At 36.6% G+C, this 10946-nt stretch overlaps 1 protein-coding gene across 1 annotated transcript in view; it reads left to right on the forward strand.

The window, feature by feature from the left end:
* atm (ATM serine/threonine kinase) overlaps positions 1-10946 on the forward strand; it is a 75160-nt gene that overhangs the window by 21838 nt on the left and 42376 nt on the right. Inside the window, exons 10-25 of the mRNA XM_016535626.1 lie at positions 809-1012; positions 1228-1329; positions 2090-2324; positions 2449-2580; positions 3276-3401; positions 3836-3928; positions 4177-4369; positions 4488-4681; positions 4853-4935; positions 5827-5991; positions 6165-6240; positions 6370-6500; positions 6607-6721; positions 9559-9729; positions 9818-9993; positions 10239-10482. Coding sequence (XP_016391112.1) covers positions 809-1012; positions 1228-1329; positions 2090-2324; positions 2449-2580; positions 3276-3401; positions 3836-3928; positions 4177-4369; positions 4488-4681; positions 4853-4935; positions 5827-5991; positions 6165-6240; positions 6370-6500; positions 6607-6721; positions 9559-9729; positions 9818-9993; positions 10239-10482 — 2440 coding nt within the window. The remainder of the gene's footprint in view (positions 1-808; positions 1013-1227; positions 1330-2089; positions 2325-2448; positions 2581-3275; positions 3402-3835; positions 3929-4176; positions 4370-4487; positions 4682-4852; positions 4936-5826; positions 5992-6164; positions 6241-6369; positions 6501-6606; positions 6722-9558; positions 9730-9817; positions 9994-10238; positions 10483-10946) is intronic.

Below are 10946 nucleotides of genomic sequence, written 5' to 3' on the forward strand. Positions count from 1 at the left end.
TTCATGTCATTCCAGACAGACTGGATGATGATCAGATCAGATCTCTGTGTGGAGCACTAGCTGCTGTTGTCAGACAAAAATCTCACTGGATTATTACAATTAATGGCAAAATGAATGTTTGGAAATGTAAACTGATATTTCCTACTGACACACTACAGCAAAAGATAGAAATAACTGGCTTAAAACCATTTTTTAGTTGGTGAAAATACTAGTGTTCTAATAATATTGGCCACCACTGTATATATATATATGCATAATTGCATTGAGTTTTCTTTGCAATAAATAAATAATAATAGAAAATAATTTTTTTTTTTCTTTCCCCATAGATTTCCATTGTAGATGCATTCCTTTCTAAATACTATCAACCAGTTGTAGTTTGTTTTTCCAAACTGAGTCAAAATAATTACAATTCTTAAATTCTGTTTGTATTTAAAGCTGCAGTCCGTAACTTTTGGCGCTCTAGCGGTTAATAAACAGAACTGCGTGCGTCTTGCGGAAGAACATTGTAGCCGGAGCTACTTCTCTCTGTTTATGTCTATGGCGAATCACGCAGGTACTGGGCTACTCCGCAGTGGTACCTACCCGAACCAGTCTAAAATAGATTGAATATAAACACTTATTATAGGTGTACCGTAGTGATTCAGGACAAGCCAAAAACACGGTTTGGAAAATGGATTCATGGTGTACTCGCTTATTATATAAATTTTGTAAATTTTGAACACAAAAAAGTTACGGACTGCAGCTTTAGTAATATTTCTTTAATGTCTATAAACTCTCAGTAGTGCTCACTTTTTATTGTTTCTCCTAGCGTTGGTGCCCTCTGCTTGGCCCAGGCCTTGTTGAAGTGCTCCATCCCTAAAAGTGTTCACAATCAAGACGTCACCAGTGGAGGGCTGATGGAGACGGGTGGAGAGCCGCCCACTCTGACAGACTCAATCATCAGCTGGCTGGTCATGAACGAACAGAATGAGGAGACGGAGGAGAACAGCAGACCTCATCTCATTATCACCAGGTCCAGCGTCACTATATTACTAGTAATTAGCATAGCATAATGGGAAGTTTTTTTTTATGGACAAGAACTGCTTGGGTTTTCTTCAAAATTGCAAAACAATTAGGTTTAGTGGTTAGTCATTTTATTCAATTTCACATTTCTCCTTTGAATTTTAGCTGAAGTTGCTACTAATGTAAGTATGCCAACGTTTCTTTGTTTTGTTTTGGTCTTTGCAGGGATTTTCCACTGAACCTCATTCCTAGAATTCTGGTCTCTTTGACACTGAAAGACAGCAGAGCAGGACTGATGTTTCTGATGGGCAGCCTGAAGCCAGAGAGGTGAGTGTGGTGCATTCAGAGACCAGCTGTAACAAAAGTAGTTAGTAGTGTTGTATACCGTGAATAATATGCAGATCAGTTTATATTTTATTGTATGTTTTATTTTTTATTTTATTTTTGTTGGTTACTGCTAAATGTTTATTTTATTTTATTTTTTAATGTTACTGCTAAATGTTTATTGTTGAATTTTGTGTATGATTCATGTTACTTCAACAACAAAAAATAAATAAAAATATTTATAATAATAATGTCAACTGTGTGGCACTAGCAATGTCTGATTTGATTTCCAGGCAATACATCTGAAGCACTGTCATGAATGTTTGCCATTTTTATTATTAATCTTTTGTTAAAAAATGTGTGTGTATGTTTTTATTTTTTTTATTTGTTTGATTATTTATTTTATGGTTGCTGTTTTAGTTTTAGTTACAAATAACCCTGTTGTGGAGTTGCATCACTTGACATTTTAAAACTTGAACTAACCCACAGTATGTCCAAATGAATTTTTATTCAGAAATCAAAAGCATACTTATCATATAATATAATCACGTCATTGCCCTGTTAACTAATAGCGCAGTAAGTTAAATAAGAGTGCTAAATGCAGAAATGTAAATGCAGTATATTTCATTGTGAGTGTGCTATTCCGTATCTCAGTGTTATTCCAATGTGAGAATTTAGATGCTTAAAAGTGGTTAAGAATTGTTTCTAATGTCTAACGATATTAAAAGCCAAGTCTAATATTATGTCTCTGTGTCCTATACAGTTTCTGTCCACAGAGTTCTTCCTTCACTGAGGGGAAAGACAATTTGGGGGAGATTGAGAGTCTCTTCCTTCAGTTCAGTTTTGATGACACACACTCCAATACTGGTGCTACAATTGACAAAGACATTGTTTACTCCGAGAAACCACAGTTCACTGTTATTCAAGCTCTCAGAAGCAAATTGGAGCACAGTCTCCTGTCTGTTGCTGAACAGCTGTTTAACTGCTACTCTCCTGATGTAAGTATAGCTGGCTGTACTATAGATTATGAAGGTCAAAAGCAGTACAGTGTCTGTAGTGTCTTCATATAAATGCACTACAGCTTCTGTCAGTGTTGTGATTCTGCCTTACCTCACTTTACAGAGTTCAAACACTCCCCACGTGTGTGTGTTGCACTGTGTTTCGCTGCTCACTGGCGTTCTGGCTGCTTATGTGTGTATCGGGCTCCTCACAGAAGAGCAGGCCTGTCACTCTCCCCTCTTCCTAAAAGCCAAGGTGGGATTTTCCATCAATGACATCCGTCAATTTTCATCAATATTGTTTTAAGTTCACTTACATTAAAAGATGTTATAGTAGTTTCGAATTACAAATCAGACCTGGCTTTCATTTATACTGTAAATGCTGAATTTCTATAATTACTGATTTTATCTCCAGAAATGCACAAAAAATCAGTTTAATAAACAAATCAGTATCAGTGTTTGTATCATTGATACTGGCCTTAATTCATTGCAATACTAAAAAAAAAATGCCTTTAAAAAAGCATTTAAAATCATTCAGTATTTGAAATTCTGTCTTCATGTTGTTTGCATATTGATTTGGAGATTCAATAAAAATATGTGACCCTAGAGCACAAAACCAGTCTTAAGTCGCACAGGTATATTTGTAGCAAGAGCCAACAATACATTGTATGGGTCAAAATGATAGATTTTTATTTTATGCCAAAAATCATTTGCATATTAAGTAAAGATCATGTTCCATGGAGATATTTTGTAAATTTCCTACTGTAAATATATTAAAACTTAATTTTTGATTAGTAATATGCATTGCTAAGAACTTCATTTGGACAACTTTAAAGGGGTCATATGATGCGATTTCAATTTTTCCTTTCTCTTTGGAGTGTTACAAGCTCTTGGTGATTATCTGAATTACTCTGGACCCTGGTAATTAATTGATTTTTCCTTCTTTTGTAGGCATTGGTTCATGAATTTAGTCACTACATATCGATGGCCAAGAGCAAACTAAGTGAGAATGATACCATCAAAGCAATTCAGTCAGTGATGCTGTTGTGCTCTGATAGTATTAGTAGAAGAGAAAAGGTAAGGGGCAATAACCATATACAAGATATGACTATCATTTCTAACAATAGTTGATATCTATCTATGCTAACTAATTAGCATAGACAGATTTTCTCATTTATAATTTTCAATTCTATAAATACTATGATAATACCACTCTGCATTATTTTATCCAAATAAATATTTTTCAGTTTTATGCTTTAAAACGTCAATGTTTCTTAAAGGGATAGTCCACCTAGAAATGAAAATGCTGTCAAACCTTCATGTTGTTCCAAAATTGTTTGACTTTCTTTCTTCTGCTGATATGTGTGGAATAAAACGAGGTGATTTCTGACTTTAAAGTCAGTTCTTTTTAATGTGTTTGCAGACAGGTTGATAGATTGGTCAGAATGGCTCATTTTTAAAGCACCTTGTCTAGTTACTCCAGGATAATTCCGCTTAATTGTTTTTTTTAGGAGGACGGAATTTCCACCACTTCGCGCAATTTATTCATGAAGACTTTGCCTGTGAGGTTGCTAAATGACCTGTGTGACATATCTAAACAACTGGTGAGACTTACTTGCACCTCATCTCTGTCCAATTTCTCCTCAATGTTTCCTGAGTGTATTTGAAAACATTATTTTTATGATTTAGTCCCTCTAGTGCCGCCGAAATTATACACTTGAACACCTTTAAACATACAAATGCATTTAAGCATAGTTTCTTTCAGTTAGAAATGATACTGAGATTTTACAACCAAACTGTTACTTATCTTGCTGATTGACACTCATCTAAAGCACGCCTTTTACGTTTGCAGTTAAGCAACTCGAGTAAAAAGGACAACGCAGTCATGGAGAATGACCCCATGGATGAAGATATGGATATGAGCAGAACCCAAATGGACAGTCGGGAGGAGATTGATCTGTTTGAAGATGGAGATGGGACACACCACAGCACTTTCAGACCTCACCAGTCTAATGAAGAAGCTGCTGATTCAAAGTACACAACAGGTGCTCAGAGAGATTGGAAAACTCAAAGATATAAGCAGGGATTCATGTTGTGTGATTTAATGTTCTTCAGCAGTTGAGATCACATAATTGAGTTTTTTCTTCATTTTTGATCGTATAGGGACCAAGAGTGCATTATCTGAGGAACATTTATCCAGACAAGACTTGGCCTTCCTGTCTGTGCTTGGTTTCCTGTCACTATGTGCATCTTCAGAACTCAACGGTGGATTCTCCTTCAAACCTCTGGACACCCAACGTAAATTGCTCAAACTGTTGGACCTCATAGACTTCTCTCAGATGCTTCACCTCCACATGGTGATTATGCTGTTTAATGCACTGATTCTCAAATAATTGAAACATTGGCTACAGTCATGAACATAAATCAGACTCTTGACTGTTGTCCTGATATATGGTCCACATCTTATATTAGCACATCTTGGGTGTATCTAATGCATCTAAAGTCTTTATCATCCTTTGCTTGTGTAGTATTTTTCATTGCTGAAGAAACTCCCAGCAGAAATCACATCTCTGGATCCTGAAGAATTTGATACTCTTCTAAGGCCTCTGGCGTAAGGATACCTCAATTTCCCTTATGATCTTATTTTCAGTATCATATATATATATATATATATATATGATACTGAACATAATATATATATGTATGTATATGTAGTGCAGTCAAAAAGTTTATCCTGAAAATTAGTATTACATTACTTGTTTACCATTAACAGTGAATGGGTGCCATCAGAATGAGAGTTCAAACAGCTGATAAAAACGTCACAATAATCCACAAGTAATCCACACCACTCCAAACCATCAATTCACATTTTGTGAAGTGAAAAATTTGTAAGAAACATCGATCAATAAGGTGTTTTTTCTCACGACTTCTGGCCAAAATAATAGTTTATAATCCATAATATCGCTTCCTCCAGTGGAAAAAGTCCATTTAAAAAGTCCATTCTGTTGTCCTCTCACGTCAAAATTCACCAACACATTTGTTTAGAACTTTTTGGACTGTTTTTCCTTGTAAATCGTGCTTGATCTGTGAATATTTCTCTTCTGATTCAGACAAGACTACTTTTTCTCTGGAGAAAGCAATATTATTGATAGAGGATTTATTTTAGAGGGCTATTTTAGCCAGAAGCAATGGTTTGAAGTAAAAAAAAAACTCTTAATTATGGATTTGTTTATTATAAACACACAGCTTTTTATTTCACAAGACATTAAATTGATGGATTATAGTTGTGTGGATTATTGAAGTGTTTTTTTTTTTTCAACTGTTTGGACTCTCGTTCTGACGGCACCCATTCACTGCAGAGGATCCATTTGTGAGCAAGTGATGTGAAATGCTACATTTCTCCAAATCTGTTCCAATGACCGACATATCTACATCTTTGATGTCAAAATGTAAGTAACCGTTCCAATAACTTTTTTGTGATGTCTTTCGGTTTTCCATACAGAGATGTTTGTTCTCTATATCGGCAAGACCAGGAGGTGTGTGCTGCCATCCTGTGCTCTCTTCTGCCATCCATCCGCTGTCTGGGCCACACTCCTTCTGTGAGCGAGCAGGAAGATGAGATGTCACATATAAAAGGAGCTCTGCTCAAAGTCATATCAGGATTCTGGTGAGCTACAGAGGCTATGACCATGGTAGTACTGTGGTATATTAAAGCAATAAGCCCCAAGAAGCCGTGGTTTACAGTGAATTTATAACAGCAAATGGGCGTTGTTAGACACGACGAAAAGAGATTCTTTAAGAACTTCTTTAGGTTAAATTATATTCACTTTCTATGTACAGCATCTTGGGTAAATCTGGCAAATGTACTTCAGCTGTGAGAGTGGCACTAAGGCAATGTTTACTGGCTTTGCTGGAGGTAAGTACAGTATCATGTTTATTTTAGTACAATAGTAGAAAATAAATAGTACTGTACAGTATTAATTTGCTATTGTAATAGTACTATTTTAAATAACAGTCAGTTATGCCATTATTCATTTTTTAAAAGGTGGACCCATGCTGTAAGTGGGCAGAGCTAACACTGCGGGAGGAGGAGCTACCGGTGTCTGTGGTTCTCTCCTCTCATTTAGCAGATGCCCATCACCATGTGTGTATGTTGGCAGCACTGTCCGTGGAGAGGTTAGCTGAGCATACCTGCATTCTACTGAATTCCCTTTTCTGTAAAAGCTAAGTTAACCTAATTCAAACTGGTCTTCCATTATTCACATGAACTTTTAAATTCTAGCTTGTTCCTTAAAAAAGGACCGGATGGCAGTGGGAAGAGGATGCTTCCTCTAAAGAACCAGCAGATGGCCTTTGAGAATATTTACCTCAAGGCTCAGGAAGGAATGAGGGGGCAGGTAAAAGTTCCAAACCTGTATGATTTTTTTTATGTTGAGCACAAGAGAAGATATTTTGAAGAATGTGAGTAACCAAACAGTTGCTAGTAGCCATTGACGTTCATAGTATGAAAAAAAAAATGTAATACTATGGAAGTCAGTGGCTACCTGCAACTATTTGGTTACCAACAATCTTTAAAATATCTTCTTTTCATTTTCATCGTATTACACTCAGTATGCTTAATATGCTAGCATTATTAACCCAGTTTTTTGTTACTCTGATTTCAATTTGCATTCTTTGTCAACATTGTGTAAGATTATTGTGCGCACATCCTGTATCTGACTTGTGTGAGAATTTTGTTGTCAAGAGCTGAGAAAAATCCAGTGGTTTTCTTGCATCGGCACTGGCAGTATATTGATTGGCATGTAAACCCTAATAATGAGTTTTATAATTATTATATATCATAATTAAAGATGATTTTGGATAATTAACAGCCTTTTGTTTTATACTGTCAGTACTCCGAGACGAATAACACTCCAGTTTAACAAATTAAATATAAACGTATTTATAACTAGACACACCCATTTCAAAAATCAAAATTGTAATCAAAATTAAATATGGTGTCAATTGATTTGCTATGAAGTTTTTGTTTGTTTTAATTACCCTTGACCATTATATCATTGGCAACTTTTTGATGGCATAAAGAAGGTGAAGCAAATGTCTTGATATTAAAATATATTCTCAGAACTAGGTGAAAGTAATTTATGATATAACCAATCAAATAGGGTTCTTAACACAAAATGTCAGTGGCTGATATCAATACCAGTGAATTTTCAGGATTCTCAATATATGTTTTGAATCAATGCCACAGGAAAAACAAATAATGCGTACTCCCTTATTTTGACATATTAACATACATATTAAATAAAATAAATTGTGTACATTTATTAAAGGCACAATATGTAAGATTTTTTTTATTAAAGGGGTCCTATTATGCTCTTTTACAAAGTCTTGATTTTGTTTTGGGGGTGTACTAGAACATGCTCTCATGCTTGGTGGTTAGAAAAACGCATTATTTTTCACATAATTTACATTATTAAAATACCTTTCTCCCCAGCCTGGCACAAACGGCTCGATTAGTTCCGGCTTTGATGAAGGTCCCACCTTCCGAAAATAAAATGTGTTGTGATTGGTTAGCTGTCCCAGTGCGTTGTGATTGGCGAACAGCTTAGACGGTGTTTCAGTACTGCCCCGCCCCTTGCTCCGTCTTTCAACAAAAACTTTTGGGCGTTACACTGAAGCTTGCAGTAGGCGGCTATGGTAAGGGGCGTGACATTTCCCGACCAGGCGCCGAGTGCTGCCAATCACAACACACACTGGCCCAGCTAACCAATCACAGCACATTTCATATTTCAGAAGGCGGGCCTTCATTTGATACAGGAACCATTTGAGCCGTTCGTGCCAGACTGGGGAGAGTGTTGTAATAATGTAAAATATGTGAAAAATAATGTGTTTTTCGAACAACCTAGTATGAGAGCCTGTTCTAGAACACCCCCAAAACAAAATCAAGACTTTGTAAAAGAGCATAATAGGATCCCTTTAAATCTATATCTTGATCTTAATAGAGTTTTGGAAAGGATTTTAAAGGATTTTGGAATTTTTTAATAGATAGAACACAGCGAGCAAGTGTGAATGGGCATTTGTCTGAAAACATGTCATCATTGGTGGGGTCTCCTCAGGGATGTGTCCTTTCTCCCCTTCTTTACATTCTTTATACTGATGATTGTCGTAGTCAACATGATAACAGGTTTATTTTAAAATACGCCGATGATTCTGTTATAGTTAGTCTTCTTCATTCTGATGAAAATGGTCACGGTCCTGTAGTAAATGATTTTGTTCATTGGTGTGATAGAGCATTCTTGCAACTAAGGGTGCTTTCACACCTGGCCCGTTGTTTCGGAACCTGGCGCGTTTCCCCCCTTAGCTCGGTTCGTTTGGGCATATGTGAACACGGCAATCGCGCTCGGATCCGCGCCAAAACAATCGGTCCGAGATGTGTACTTACATTATTTCAAATGTTTTGAAGAATGTTTAAATCCAGAGAAATAAGCAATTTTAACTAGTGACACGAACCGTGTCATTGTGTCGCCTGCCAATGACGTCATAACCCCTCGATTTCCAGTAGAATTTTTTGTAGAAAATATGGAAACACCAAAGACGCTTTAATATGTTGTGCGTTTTAATAGACCGATGACGACCGCAGAGTAGCATTATAACAGAACTTTCAAACGTATCTAGTATGATAAAACAGCGCTGCTTTACCCAACATACGCACGACCGGACGGAGTGGAACCGGTCGACTGTGGCATAATAAAAGCTCCGCTGCTTTCGAGCCGTGTGTCACGCTCGTTCAGCGGCCTCGGTTTGCTTTGACGGCTTTCAGCCTCACCCTGCTTCATACTACTACGTTAATAAATCATTAGCTCATCCATGAACATGATTTCTGCCCAAGTCCCGTCGGATTGCATCGGTTGTGGGGATGAACGGCGTCATCAAACTACGCCTTTGCTTCTTTGTTTGTTTTGAATACGCGCCCTCTAGTGGCGAAAAATTACATATTGTGCCTTTAATGTGATATTAAAACAATGTCAAATAGCCGTCAATTTCTCAAGTAAATACGTTTTTCCAAGTAATTATTAAAGTAAACAGTCAGTAGAGAAATCACCCAGAAATTAAATTTAAACTAAAACATCTTAGTTTTTTGTTTTGTTATTTTATGTATTTTATAATTGATGTATATGCATTTTATGTTTGATATCCCTTCTGACTGTCATTCTGTCATTTTGTTGTTCTACAGAAAAACTGTCCTTCAGAAGACTTGCCTGACGAGACCTTTAATCGACGGGCAGTCTTGCTGAAAAGTGTCTCGATGGTGATGTCCTGCAGTCCTGTGTGTGAGAAGCAAGCCCTGTTTGCACTCGTTCAGTCCTACAAGGAGAACAGCATTGATGAGCAGCTAATCAAAAAGGTCAAGATACAGTAACGATGTTCAGATGTTCCTGACTATACTCCATTAAAAGAGAAATTAAGAACTTTTTCTATGGTGGCCCCTGCAGGTGCTGAGAGGTGTTTCCCGGTCGCTTGGGTACAGGGACTCTAAGAGTTTAATTAATGCACACCTGTATTATCTAGTGGCCGAGTGGCTGAACCAAAAACAGTCCGATGCAAGTTACACATTACAGTCCTTTCCCTACACATTACTGGACCACTGCAGTCTGGAAGAGTTTTACAGGTATATGCTACTATAATGTTCTCGTTTACACTTCTAGACTGGTCACTAGGGCACATCTCATGGAAACGTTCTGGTCATATTTCATCTTAAATCAAAAGTAATAATGCATTGCATATATAGTATAAGAAGCCTATTTTAGGACCATTTATTTAATGTCAGTTATCACTTTTCAAAAAAACAATATTACAAACTTTTACATCTGGGTTCTTCTGTAATTATACTGTAATTATGTATTCAAATTTCAGGTCATCCTACCATGTGCTGATCCCACACCTGGTCTTCCTGAATGATTTTGAGGAGGTGAAATCCATTGGCGCTCACTTGGATCAGGACTGGAAGCAGCTGCTGGCTAATTGCTTTCCCAAGATCATGGTCAACATCCTGCCCCACTTTGCCCTCGCTGGGCAAGACACCCATGTGGCTCAGCAGAGAGAGAAAGCTCACAGGGTGTATGATATACTGAAAAACAGCAACTGCCTGGGAAAACAGGTGAGGATGCAGTAGGGCTGGGCGATATAGCCAGCGTATATCAACGATATATGTTTCATATCGTTCGGTATCGATAATTATTGACATTTTTTATAACCTTTTTTAAAACAGAGCAATAGAATTTTTTATTTTTTATTTAACCAATGTATTTTTAAATTGCCCACTCTATTAAGACAAGCAACAACTATATATAGGCATATATTATTTTAACAGTCAAACACAAAATAAAATTTAAACAAATATCTCCTTTCTTATGTTTTATATGCAGATTAAATAAGTTTTAAGGAAACTTTTGACTTGTTTCCCGAGGCCACAGGAGGGCTCAATGAGCAAAATAATGCAGCGCATTAAACTGTCAATTCAAATAACTCTATAAAAACGTGCATAACGTCTAAATTAACATATATAAAACAAATATAATTTTGTAAACTGCATAAACAATTATAAACAAAACAGCATCATGT

Source organism: Sinocyclocheilus rhinocerous, unplaced genomic scaffold (genome assembly GCF_001515625.1).
Source record: "Sinocyclocheilus rhinocerous isolate Xijiao unplaced genomic scaffold, SAMN03320098_v1.1 scaffold1899, whole genome shotgun sequence".
In the NCBI taxonomy this organism is placed as follows: domain Eukaryota; kingdom Metazoa; phylum Chordata; class Actinopteri; order Cypriniformes; family Cyprinidae; genus Sinocyclocheilus; species Sinocyclocheilus rhinocerous.